The sequence below is a fragment of the Equus asinus genome, chromosome 1 (genome assembly GCF_041296235.1).
Source record: "Equus asinus isolate D_3611 breed Donkey chromosome 1, EquAss-T2T_v2, whole genome shotgun sequence".
NCBI classification, from domain to species: domain Eukaryota; kingdom Metazoa; phylum Chordata; class Mammalia; order Perissodactyla; family Equidae; genus Equus; species Equus asinus.
In genome coordinates, this window is record NC_091790.1 from 152,318,109 (window position 1) to 152,332,125 (window position 14,017).

The window sequence follows — 14,017 nt, forward strand, 5'->3', positions numbered from 1 at the left end:
TACATTTCTGTGTATAAACTGTAAAACTGGAGAGGACCCCTCTAGATCACTGGCTCATTAACGCAGGGCCACAAATAGCCAGAAAGGGAGCTGCCTCCATTACTGCTCATGTGCTCTTTTCTACTTTTAACTCTGGTAGAAAAGAGACTTTTGAAAGACTACCTGAGCCCGCCTTCAAAGGCTTTTCATGAAGGTCAGTGAGAGACAGAAATGTTTTCCTGAGACAGAATTTATCAAAAGAAGAAGTTTACGGGGTCTTAATCTTTAAAATTCACATTTGGCTTAGGGGAAGGGGTTGTAGAGCTTTACAATCTTAAAGCACTTTTTGTTGTCTGTGAATCATCTCAGAGCAAATTGACCTAGTAAGTAAATCATTAACTTCAGGTAGAATAAAAGTAAGTGACTTGTCATTTATCAAAGCTAACTGAACAATGTATTATAAAGCTGGAAAGAAGAATCAGAAGTTTGTCCTTCTGTGACGTCTTTTTTAGAAAACTTAATCTGATCCCCACCATTCTTCCTTTAATATTTCAGAATTGGGTGTGTGTGTGTGTAGTTGATAGATTACAGATTTCCCTGAAATCAATGGATAAAATTTACAGTTTTCATCTGGACCTTCTTGAAATGTCAACTAAGAAATGAAATTTTTAATGGGGGACAAAATTCCCAGTACCATTGTTTAATGTGTACTTACTAGAACTCCTTTCATTTAAAGCTCACTGTTGCTCTTGGACAATTTGTTACAAAGGGTTTAAAAGTCTAATCCACCACCTCACACCCATTAAGATGGCTACTATTGAAAAAATAGTCAAAATAAAACAGAAAATAACAAGTGTTGGTGAGGATGTGGAGAAACTGGAACCCTTGTGCATAGGAGGTGGGAATGTAAAATGGTACAGTTGCTATAGAAAACAGTATGGTGATTCCTCAAGAAATTAAAAATAGAATTACCACAGAATCCAGCAATTCCACTCTTGGTTGTATACCCAAAAGAATTGAAAGCAAAGACTTGAAAAAATATTTGTATATCCCCATTCATAGCAGCATTATTCACAATAGCCATAAAGTGGAAGCAACCCAAGTGTCCATTGATTCGTGAATGGATAAACAAAATGTGGGATATATACACAATGGAAAAGTATTCAGCCTTAAAAAGGAGGACAATTTTGACATATGCTACAACATGGATGAACCTTGAAAACGTTATGCTAAGTGAAATAAGCCTATTAGAAAAAGACAAACTACTATATTATTCTACTAATGTAAGGTACCTAGAGTAGTCAGATTCCTAGAGACAGAAAGTATAATGATGGTTGCCAGAGGCTAGATGGAGGAGGGAGTGGGGAGTTATTGTGAACTGTACATTTAGAAATAGTTAAGATGGTAAATTCTATTATGTTTTTTTACCACGATAAAAAAAATTCTACTCCAAATGTTTGTCTTCAGCTGTTACCCTAAGTAATGTAGAGATAGCCAGTAACAACTTACTTTCCCAGTGATGATACCAAAAATCTTTGTACTATCTATCATTAAGTTTGCTTTTAAAATTTCAGTGTGGATATAAATTTGTTACCAAGGGTGAAATTTGACACTTCAAAACAATTTTAATTGGGAAATGTTGCAAGTTATATTCACATTGTAACCTTTCCATTTTAAACATTTATTTTCAGGAAACTGCAAGAACAACTGCCCAAAGTAAGAAAGCACGTTGTTGGACCTATTGAGATAGTAAGTCAAATCAGTTAAAAGTATGTGTTTATACGAGAAAATTTTAGAGAATTGTCAGTAGTGCATAGAATGATTGTGTTTGTTTGATAGTTTACATCTATTTGGGTAAAAAGGGGAATTAAAAAACATTCATCATCAAGGGTGATGTCAGCATCATGGCAGAATGAGCTCTTCCCTTAGACTCTCCCCACTGAGATGCAACAAAAAGGACATTCATAAACCAAAGAGGACATTCACACAACACAAAAGATGTTTGAGAGACCCATGCAGCCATATGTCTGAAGGTGGAGGTGCTGGACCCTGGGGAGGAAGTGGAAGGAGGAAAGGCAATCTCCTCTCCCTCCCCCAATGCCAGCAACACAGGGTGCAGGACCACATACAGGTCTGAGAGGAGAGGGGGAAGGTGTGGCATTCCGTGGGAAGACCTTCACTTTCCGAGTTCCCACACAGCCTTTGGGAAAGCCCCACACAGAAGTGGCTAAACTGTTCTGGGGATGTCTTCATCAAGCCAGAATACCAGGAGAGCAGATAGTGAGGGCAGAGTGAGAATGCCCCTGGGATTGCACAGATGAAAGAAAGTGCCTCTTCCCCAACCCAGCACTCCAGCTCAGCCAGTCAGCCAGAGAACCCAGGCATAGGTTAGAAAAGGAACAGCTGTCAGCAAGTGAGCCATGAATTGTGATGGGCTCAGAATACACAGTTCTTGACCCCCACCCAGTGGCAGCAGGTGGAAGCTGTGACCAAATACTATCACTATGCAGAGGCACAAGTCCACGCCATTAAACAGCATGAAGAAATATACTAGTACTCCAGACCAGAACGAAAATGACAATCACCCAGAAATAAATCCTGAAGGCACAGAAATTTATAATCTAAACAATAGAGAATTCAAAATATCTGTCATGAAAAACTCAATGAGTTGCAAGAAAGTACAGATAGTTCAATGAAATCAGGAGCAAAATTAATGAACAGAGGGAATTCTTCACAAAAGAGATTGAAACTATAAAGAAAAAGCAATCAGAATGTTGGAGATGAAAAACACAATGGATGAGATAAAGAAAAATCTGAACTCCCTAAATAACAGAGCTGATGTTATGGAGGAGAGAATTAGCAGTCTGGAGGGTAGAAATATAGAAATGCTTCAGATGGAAGAGGAGAGAGAACTAAGACTAAAAAGAAATGAAGAAATTCTCTGAGAAATATCTGACTCAATTAGGAAATGCAATATAAGGATTATAAGTATTCCAGAGGGAGAAGAGAAGGAGAATGGTGCAGAAAGCTTGTTCAAAGAAATAATAGCTGAGAACTTCCCAAACCTGGAGAAGGAGCTGGAAATACAAGTGAAAAACACTAATAGAACCTCTAATTATATCAATATAAAAAGACCTTCTCCAAGGCATATAGTAGTAAAGCTGGCAAAAGTCACTGACCAAGAGAAAATATTGAGGGCAGCAAAGCAGAAAAAAATAACTTACAAAGGAATCCCTATGAGGCTTTCAGCAGATTTCTCAGCAGAAACCTTACAGGCTAGGAGAGAGAGGAATGATATATTCAAAATTCTGAAAGACAAAAACTTTCAACCAAGAATACTCTATCCAGGGAAAATATCCTTCAGATGTGGAGAAATAAAACTTTCCCAGATAAACAGACACTAAGGGAGGTCATTACCACAAGACCTCCACTACAAGAAATGCTTAAGAAGGCCCTCATACCTGAAAAAAAGGGGGAGTTACAAAGCCTTGAGCAAGGAGATAAATAGGTAGACAAAATCAGAAAATTGCAGCTCTCGTTCAGAACAGGTTAGCAAACACTAAATTATAACATTAAAGATAAGGGGAAGGAAAACATCAAAAATAAATATAATCTCATTATTTTAACCACAAACTCACAACACAAGAACAAATATGTTGTGACAATAATAACTTAGAAGGGGAAGAGGAAAGGAATGGAATTGGCTTAGTCTAAGGGAATAAGAGGCTATCAGAAAATGGACTACCTGATATATGAGATTTTTTTTATACAAACCTCATGGTGACCACTAAAGAAATAATTAGAACAGAGACACAAATGATAAATAAAGAGAAAATTGAGGAAATCATCATAGAGAACTACCAAACTGAATTGGTACTCCAAAATACATGGGACAAGAAACAAGGGAAATGCAGAAGAATCAGAAAATGAGTGATAAAATGACAATGTTAAACCTTCGTATATCAATAATCACTCTAAATAGAAATGTATTGAATTCTCCAATGCAAACACACAGAGTGGCAGGATGGATTAAAAAACAAGACCCAACAATATGCTGCCTCCTGGAAACACATCTCAGCTCTAAAGACAAACATGGGCTCCAAGTGAAGGGATGGAAGATGATACTCCAAGCTAATGGAAAACAAAAGAAAGCAAGTTTTGCCATACTTATATCAAAGTAGACTTCAAGATAAAACAGGCAATGAGAGTCAAGAGGGGCAGTACATAACAATCAAAGTGACACTCCAAGAAGTCATAACACTTGTAAATATATATGCACCTAACACAGGAGCACCCAAGTACACAAAGCAGCTATTAAAAAACCTAAAAGGAGATATTAACAACAACACAATAACAGTATGGGACCTTAACACCCCAATTACATCAATGGATAGATCATCCAGACAGAAAGTCAACAAGGAAATAGTGGATTTAAACAAAAAGCTAGACCAAATGGACTTAATAGATATATATATATAGAACACTCCATCCAAAAACAGAAGAGTACACGTTCTTCTCAAGTGCACATGGAACATTCTCAAGGATAGACCATATGTTTGGAAACAAGGCAAGCCTCAGTAAATTTAAGAAGATTGAAATCATATCAAGCATCTTTTCTGACCATAACGCTATGAAACTAGAAATCAACTACAAGAAAAAAGCTGGGAAAGTGACAAATATATGGAGACTAAACAACATGCTCCTGAACAACCAATGAATCATTGAAGAAATTAAAGGAGAAATAAAAAAAATCTGGAGACAAATGAAAATGAAAATACAGCATACCAACTCATATGGGATGCATTTCCAGTCATGTGTTCCTAAAACATCTCCTCCACCTATTCTAATCTATGTATCAGTCTGGCTGTCAGTGTCATTAGAAATACACATGAAGCTGTGCCTGTTTTTTTAAAAGTCAAATTTTTAAAAACCTATAAAGTAGCAGAACCCGACAAACTTTATCAAGAAGATAACACACTATTCTGGAGGAAGGTGGAGGAGCAGAGATACTCTCTTATCATATGTAGTACCAAGTACAATGCTATGGCGGTTGCTTCCTAAATATTTATTAGCAACTGTGTGAATGAATGGAAAAACATTTTTTCAGTCTCCACTCATAAATTACATACCTAGTTCCTGTTGCTGTTATTCAAATCTAATTTCATTTCAATACCATTATACATTTTATCTTGACCTCTCTCAGTAAAATAAGTAACCCACATTTTTAAAATTTGTTCATAATTTGGTTTTGGAATAATGCTGTAAGGACCTGCTATAGAATAGGATGCAAAGCATTAAATATTTGGCTTTCAGGTATTTCTTTCTTATTCCAAACAGCCTTGCAAAATATTATAGACCTTTATTTACAGGATAGATGTTGTCCTGGATAGAAAGAACCTGAGAAATTTAAAATAAGAATGAAAAATATGATTCATTACACTTGGTGAACTAATTTTTACTAGATGATTACTGTTCACTGCACTTAGTTGTGTTATTGCTCTGATTTTGATAAGTCTAGGGAACTGAAAGTTTGAAGATCAACTTTCCATAAGCCAAGGTATTGTTCTTAGTCTTTTGAAATATCTTCATTTATTCCAGAATCAACCAAATGGAAGGAAGTTTCTGGTTCCTGGTTCATACCCACATCTGACCTGACTTGTGTCACAGATCTACAATTTGTACTAATTTTGCTACTTTATTTTTCAATAACTTCTGCAAAGGACATTGTAAATCCTTAAAATCAGGGACTTTTTTTTTTACTTTATGTATAAATACTTATCCATGATTTTATACATTTATTTAGTCTCTTAATCAATTTGTAAAATAATGTTTACTTATTGGCAAAAACTGTAGGTTTGTTTTTGGTTGGTTATTTTTAAAGCTATCATGCTACCCTGTTTTATTTGTTTTCCTCAGTTCCGCTTTGCTGATGGACTGGACATCACACTCATGATCCTGGGATTACTGGCATCACTAATAAATGGAGCTTGTCTTCCTGTAATGTCACTGATTTTAGGAGAAATGAGTGATAACCTTATTAGTGGATGTCTAGTCAAAATCAACACAAGTGAGTACAGTATTTACTTTCTGTATTACTGGGGACTCAAAAGCATTAAATAAAACAAACATAAGCTCATAATACAGATTATTCTATTCTCAAACAATATCTACATAATATGTATTTAAGTCATTTATTGTATATTGCCAAGGACTAAAGAACCAATATCTGTATTAGTCAGCAGTCTTCAAAGAAACATATCCAGTAGGATACATCCACTACTATATATTACTATATATATATACACACACACACAAAAAGAGAGATTTCTTTTAAGGAATTGTCTCAGACCATTATCGAAGTTGTAAGTTCAAAATCTGCAGAGTGGGCCAGCAGGCAGGAGAACCAGGGGAGAACTGATGTTGCTGTTCAAGTCCAAAGGCTGTCTGTTCATGGCGTATAAAAATCGTATGAGGGGCCAGTCCGGTGGCATAGTGGTTAAGTTGGCATGCTCCGCTTCAGCAGCCTAGGGTTTGCGGTTGAGATCCTGGTTGCAGACCTACACACCGCTCATCAAGCCATGCTGTGGTGGCATCCCACATACAAAACAGAGGAAGATTGGCACAGATGTTAGCTCAGGGACAATCTTCCCCAAGCAAAAAGACGAAGATTGGCAACAGATGCTAGCTGAGGGCCAACCTTCATCACCAAAAAAAAAAAACTCACGTGAGACCCGCTATAGCTCAGCTTGTTTCTCTAGGAATTTGAATAAGTTTCTATCAGAAGTGATGATTATATAAGAATTTAATCAAAACCTTTGGCCATTCCAGGCCACTTACTTGTAACACACCTGTTAAAAAGATAAAATCAAGAGGGACTACTTAGAGTTTCATAGTATATAGACATGCATGGCACTGTGGAACATAATGCAGCAAGGAAGCAGAACAGAGCATGGAGGACATTGTAGTACTAGAGGCAAATACCCTGAATAAAGATAAGAAGGGACTCTAGCATCAGGTGTGGGAAAAGAGTGTTTTCATATATCTCATAGTTATAGGCATCCCTTGTGTATTGTTGCTTTTATATCATCCTATTTCAGAATCATGTCCTTTGAGGTGACGTTCCTTAGATGTAAATTCCAGCAATTCTCCTGTGCACTAACACGATATCCACAATCTTTTTTATCTGGTAGATACTGTAAATATTAGTAATTCCATGATTTTACAAGTTTTTCTACAAATTACGTAGCAGGAAGTGTCCTTATAGCTGTTCATTATAACTGGGGCAAATGTCTCATTAAAACCTGGGCTGTCCTTTAGACACTAGCCTAGCTTTGTACAGTGTGCCTCCCTCTGTGCCCTATTTCACTTTAAATACTAATTTATACCCTCTTATTTTCTACCCAAAGGCTAATCTTTCTAATGTCCCAGTCTTATTTAAGTGAAATACATCCATTGCTTCCATCTCTATGTTCTTCCATGTGATCATCTCCTATCTACACAGTTATTAATTTTTTGATATTTTAATGAAGCTAAACTAAAGATATCATTCTGTTTGTTGAACAAATGGAACCACCAATTCACTGAGCAAATATTTATTGATTGCCCATTATGTCTGTCTCCGAATGAGTAAGGGAAGGAAGGATGGAAAAAAAGCAAGGAAGGGGGAAGGAGAGGAAGGTAGACCTAGCAACCTAAAGCAGTTGGCTTGAGAGTACTCTTTGTTAGATCTCCTCTAGAATTGATTGCCTTACCAGCTTTGGATAAGATGGGCACCACATATCTGACTGATATTGCTGTGAATTTTAATTTTTGTTCTTGTTTAAGGCTTCTTCAGGTTTCTGGAGTTTCACTGAGTGTTTTTTCAAATGTAGTTGAACATATAAAGAGGTTTGATAAAGATTTAGATAAATACATGGGTATTACTGGTGTATTATAACATATTATTAAAGAGAAGTGGAGATATTAAGGAGTCTGTCAACCTTCTAGCTTTGATTTTCTGAAGGATAATAGAGGAGGATATTTGCTCCTACAAATGAAAATATAAATATAACAGCTATCATTGATCAGGGGCCCATTTTTGTGCCAGCACTGAACTTTTGCACATGCTACCTCTCTTAATATTTCCAAAATGAAATTATGCCATTTTTGTCTCGTTCTAGGTACCTTTTTCAGGGTACATTTTTTTTTTTTTTGAGGAAGATTAGGCCTGAGCTAACATTCTAACATTTAGAATGAATTGCAGACATCATGCTCTTCATCTCTTATGTAACCACAACATCATCACATATGATAATGTCTATGATCTTTATTTATTTATTCATTTTTCCTTTATTCCATTTATGGATTTTTGGTAGGAAAAAAATTTAAAGCAGCTTATTCCAAATATCAGAATTGACAAGGTAGAAGTATTAAAACCCAGTAGAAAGTTTTAATGAGATTTAACTGAGCTAATAAAGACAATAAATATAGTTTCTAAAAAAGGTACCTAGGGGGCCAGCCCGATGGTGCAGCAGTTAAGTTCACATGTTCTGCTTTGGTGGCCTGGGGTTCGCCAGTTCGAATCCCGGGTGTGGACATGGCACTGCTTGGCAAGCCATGCTGTGGCAGGCGTCCCACATATAACAGTGGAGGAAGATGGGCATGGATGTTAGCTCAGGGCCAGTCTTCCTCAGCAAAAAAAAAAAAATGGAAGCTTGACAGCTTCCACTTGACGCCTGCCACAGCATGGCTTGCCAAGCAGTGCCATGTCCACACCCGGGATTCGAACTGGCGAACCCCAGGCCGCCAAAGCAGAGCATGTGAACTTAACTGCTGCACCATCGGGCTGGCCCCCTAGGTACCTTTTTTAGAAACTATATTTATTGTCTTTATTAGCTCAGTTAAATCTCATTAAAACTTTCTACTGGGTTTTAATACTTCTACCTTGTCAATTCTGATATTTGGAATAAGCTGCTTTAAATTTTTTTCCTACCATAAATCCATAAATGGAATAAAGGAAAAATGAATAAATAAATAAAGATCATAGACATTATCATATGTGATGATGTTGTGGTTACATAAGAGATGAAGAGCATGATGTCTGCAATTCATTCTAAATGTTTATTATAGAGGTTTAAGAAAGAAAAACTGTGATAGTGGATGTTGACCACTGTTTTGTGCTGTTGATGAAATCGTGAAATTGGTATGATGTGTTTTTTACTAGAAGATATATAGAAAGGTTTGCGTAGAAAACTTGTAACCCAAGGATTATTTTAAAAACTGATGTATGATGCTGCTATCTTTGTTATACCCAACATGTTTCAATGAGCTTCATTTAAATTTTTCCCATGACTACTACTTCTAGCACTTTCATGTGTTGTTTTTCTTGGAGTTTCTAAATTATTCCCTGGGGTATCTCAAACTGAATTCTAAATACATAATCTCAGCAGGAAAGGAGAATTCTTTTACTATTACTTACACATCTGTTGCCTGAAATCAGAGATGTTCTAAAGAACTCTTTTTGAATACGAGCTCCATTGTTAATATTTCCTTATAATTTTTCATTTTGTGTGAGTGCTTCTTGAGGCCAAAGATATTATTTAAAGTTTTAGGTTAAAGAATAGGAAATAAGATGATCATTAACCAGTCTGTAGGCACTAAGTTTATTTTCTTGAGAATGCACTATATTTGGTGTGGAGAGCTATGTATAAAAAACATTGTGGCCAAATATAAATTAATTTCCTTCATAATTTGAAAATTATTTTACAGCAAATTATCAGAACTGTACTCAGTCTCAAGAGAAGGTGAATGAAGATATAATTGTGTAAGTCCAAATATAGTGTTAACTTTGTGTTTGTTGGATGCTGCTTATTCAATACTTATAAGGAACAATACCTGAAAAGTTTGTCTGATCATTAATATTACATATAAGTGGCTAAAGCAAACATGTCCTCTTTTTTCATTAGGTATATGAAATATAATTATCACAATTTTTCTTCTATTTGAAAGGTATATAAATTCAAATACTTTAATACTTTGAGTTGTGTTTGACAAAATTGTTGTCAATGGGATAGTTGTTTTCGAATTTGCATTTTTATACCGATTTTTCTTCCTAGAACTGAAGTTACATATCCTAGAGGTTAAATGACTTGTTTTTTCTTCTTTCAAATCCTATTTATTACAATACTTACAGAAAAATGCACTTCTATAAACTTTAAAAACCAAAAAGATGTGTGCAACACATAGTAAAAATAATAATAAAATAAAATAAATAAAAATAGTAAAGTTTTATTCAGACTAATTTTGGAGACTAATTATTCAGACTGTTATAGTAAAGTTGTATTCAGACTAACAATTGTAGTCTGAAATAAATAATTTATAGAAACATTCTGTTTTTGTAGTTTTGTGTATTAAACAGTAGCTTTCCTTCATTACATGCGTTGAGTTTCTTAGAGAGATGCTACCTTACTGAATATATTCACTGGATTTCAGTAATATCTCACTAAAACTATCAGAGTCTTATCAGAGCTAAGTGATCCCTTATTCTTTGCCCCGAAAAGTGAAGCCTCCATGTTGCGTAACCCCAAGGGATGCCTATCACATTGCAGAGACACCCTCTGGCCATAATTCTTGACCTGCACTGTCCAATACGTTAGGCACATACACATGTAGCTGTTTAAATTTCAATTAATTAAAATTAAATGAAATTTAAAATTCTATTCCTCATTCTCAGTCGTATGCCAAGTACTCAGGAGTTACATATGGCTGGCTGCCGTATTGTGTAGCTTCTTCCTCATAGAACGTTCTATTGAACAGTGCTGTTCTGGACTACAATGTGAGTGGTGCCTCCTCGAGATGTGCTGTGCTGCAGACTCAACTTTCTTTGAGGGAACATTTTTTTTTAGCACTTTTTACATAAAACTTTTTATATTGGGTCTTTTGAAAATTCCTGATTAGGATCTAGATTTCTGCTTTCTACTTAATTCTAGTCTTACAGTATTAAAGCAGGGTTCTGATGTGCAGTAATGAAGTATGAGTTTCTTACAAAAAAAGTTTGGAACTTTTAAAAATAGGAGAGGAGGATCTATTTAAAAAACAGATAAAAGGGAGAATAAGATGAAAAGATATGTTTGTGTACAGTTATTAAACGGCTACTAAATTTATAAAGAAACATTCTTACCATTTATAATGTAGTATTTGTTATGCTATTGTATCTCAAACTAGTTTTCTGTTTTGGAAATATTTGAGATACTTGATAAAAAAAGGTTCCATAATCAAATTGACTTAGAAACACTGTATATGACAGCCTTCTCTCAGATACACGCAGGACAGATAAGCATAATAAAAGCTCCATTTAATCCAACTTTTCCAAACCTATTTGACTATAGAACCAATTTCTTCCCCTAACACCTAGTAACATCCTGCTGAACTAATATTTTGGTGAACACATTTCGGGGAAACATTGCTATATATAACAACTTTTTTGGTGAGGATAAGATAATACCTCTTTCATCTATAATCAGGAACTGAAGAATTTTATTCTAAATTATTTTCCAAAGACAATGACTCATAGTTTTATATAATTTTAATGTTGTCTATGCCTGTGTCATGTTTGTCAGACAATTATTCTGAAAATAATTGAATCTTTTCTTGTTGAATCCAGATCATAATCATATATAGTTTCAAGATTATTGCTGATGAATATGGTGCCTCCTCTTTTGCTGTCAGGAATTAATTAATTAATTCTATATGAACTTCTAAGCAACTGGTTCCATCCTTTTTGATACTTTTGATATATCTACTATAATCTACTTGAAGATGAAAGGGCAAACTAGATGACCAAGTCAGTGTTAGATTAAGTTCAACTGTGCTTAATGTAAAATCCATCATAATAGTGGCTTAACCATGATAGAAATTAATTTCTCTCACATATAAAAATCTGAAAATAGGCAGTCTAAGGATGAAATGTAGCTCAAAAGTCATCAGGAACTCATTCTACTTCTGACTTTCTACAAGTCGTATGACCACATGCATTTTAGCTGAGCATGGAACACTCCAAATAAAATGGAGGTTCTCTTATTTAGGAAGAAGATAAAATCAGATATTAGATGATACATTAGATAGTTGGCAGTTTCTGTTGCATCAAGTTGTAGCCTAAAGTAATTCCCAAATTGTGTACAGTGGAATTGGCAAATTTTAATAGGCGATGCATTTTAAAAGGACAGGGGTGTTCATGGTCAATTAGTCTGAGACATCCTGGGTTGAGCAAAATTAAACTATTCTTTGCTTTCAAATCTTTTAATATGTTCCTATGTATTATCAGTTTCCAGAGGAGGGGGCAGTGGGAAGGCGCTAGGTATGCAGTGTTTCCCAAACTTATTTGAGGAACCTTTTTCCTCAGAAATATTGCCACAGTGATTCAGATCATAAGCTCAGGATCCAGATCATAGGTTCAGGATTCAGATTGTGGGCTCTGCCACTTTCTAACTATGGAGGCTATTGGGCAACTTCGGTAAACTTCAGTTTCTTCATCTGTAAAATGGGATATTAATACTTCCTGAAGATTTAATGATACTCAGATACATAAAGGACCCACATACAAAGTAGAGGAAGATGGGCACGGATGTTAGCTCAGGGCCCGTCTTCCTCAGCAAAAAGAGGAGGATGGCAGCAGATGTTAGCTCAGGGCTAATCTTCCTCAAAAAAAAAAATTTTATTTTAATTACTTTTTCTGATTAAATACTTAATATTTTCATTATAGAAAATGTGAAAGGATAAAAGTGCACAAAGAAAATTAAATCACTTATAACCCTACTGCTAGTAAATAATAAATGTTAATTTGGGTTTATATTATTATAGACTTTTACATGTATAAGTATACATATATAACTTTAATATAATTGAGGTTAATACTGTTTATATGATTTTAACACATTTATTGAGGCATAATTTACTTATTAAAAAACCAGTTTTAAGTGTGCAATTCAATGATTTTAATAAATTTACTGAGTTGTGCAACCACCACCACAGTCCATTTTTAGAACGCTTCCATCACTGTGCAAGTTTCCCTCCTTTGCAGTCACTCTCCATTCCCACTCCCAGCCCCAGGCAACTGCTTATCTGCAATCACTAAAAATTAGCATTTTTCTGGACTTTGCATATGCATAGAAACATATATAGGGTTTTGCACCTGACTTATTTTATTTAGCATAATGTTTTTGAGGTTCACCCATGTTGTAGCATGTATCAGAAGCTCATTCCTTATTATTGCTTAGTAGTAATCCATTCCAGGGATGTGTCACATTTTGTTTATCTATTCACTCATTGACGGACATTGATCCTTCCTGTTTTTTGCTATTTGAAAATAATGCTTCTATAAACATTGATACATAAACCTTTGCGTAGGCATATGTTTTTATTTTTCTTGGGTAGATAACAAGGAGTGGAATTGCTGGGTCATATGTTAAGATTATGCTTATCTTTTAAGAAACTGTCAAACTGTTTTCCAAAATGGCTACATCTTTTTATCTTCCCTCCAATAATGTATAAAAGTTCTAGTTTTTCCACATCCTTGCCAACAGTTGTTATTGTCTGTCTTTTTGATTATAGCCATTGTAGTAAGGGTGAAGTGGCATCATATTGTGGCTTTAATTTGCTTATCCCTAGTGATTAATAATGAGCATTTTTTCATGTACTTTTTAGGCATTCATATATTTTCTTTGGTAAAGTGTATATTCAATATTTTGCCTATTTTTTAATTTAATTTTTTGCTAATTGTCTTCATATTATTGAATTGTGAAAGTTCTTTATAGATTCTAGATACAAGTTCTATATCAGATATATGGTTGGCAAATATTTTCTCCTCGTCTAAGGCTAGTCTTTACATTTTCTTAAAAGTTTCTTTTGAACCACAAAGGTTTTAAATTTTGATGAGACACAATTTGTTTTTCTTTTATGGCTTGCCCTTCTGGCTTTAAGAATTATTTGCCTAACCCAAGATCATGAAGATTTTCTCCAACATTTTCTTCTACAAGTTTCAACCTTTTAGCTCTTACACTCA

General features: G+C 35.0%; 1 protein-coding gene across 1 annotated transcript in view; it reads left to right on the forward strand.

Annotated features, from left to right (window-relative positions):
* Positions 1-14,017, forward strand: part of ABCB5 (ATP binding cassette subfamily B member 5) — a 116,532-nt gene that overhangs the window by 534 nt on the left and 101,981 nt on the right. The window contains exons 2-4 of the mRNA XM_014830636.3: positions 1,671-1,728; positions 5,896-6,046; positions 9,727-9,781. Of these exons, the coding sequence (XP_014686122.1) occupies positions 1,671-1,728; positions 5,896-6,046; positions 9,727-9,781 (264 nt within the window). The remainder of the gene's footprint in view (positions 1-1,670; positions 1,729-5,895; positions 6,047-9,726; positions 9,782-14,017) is intronic.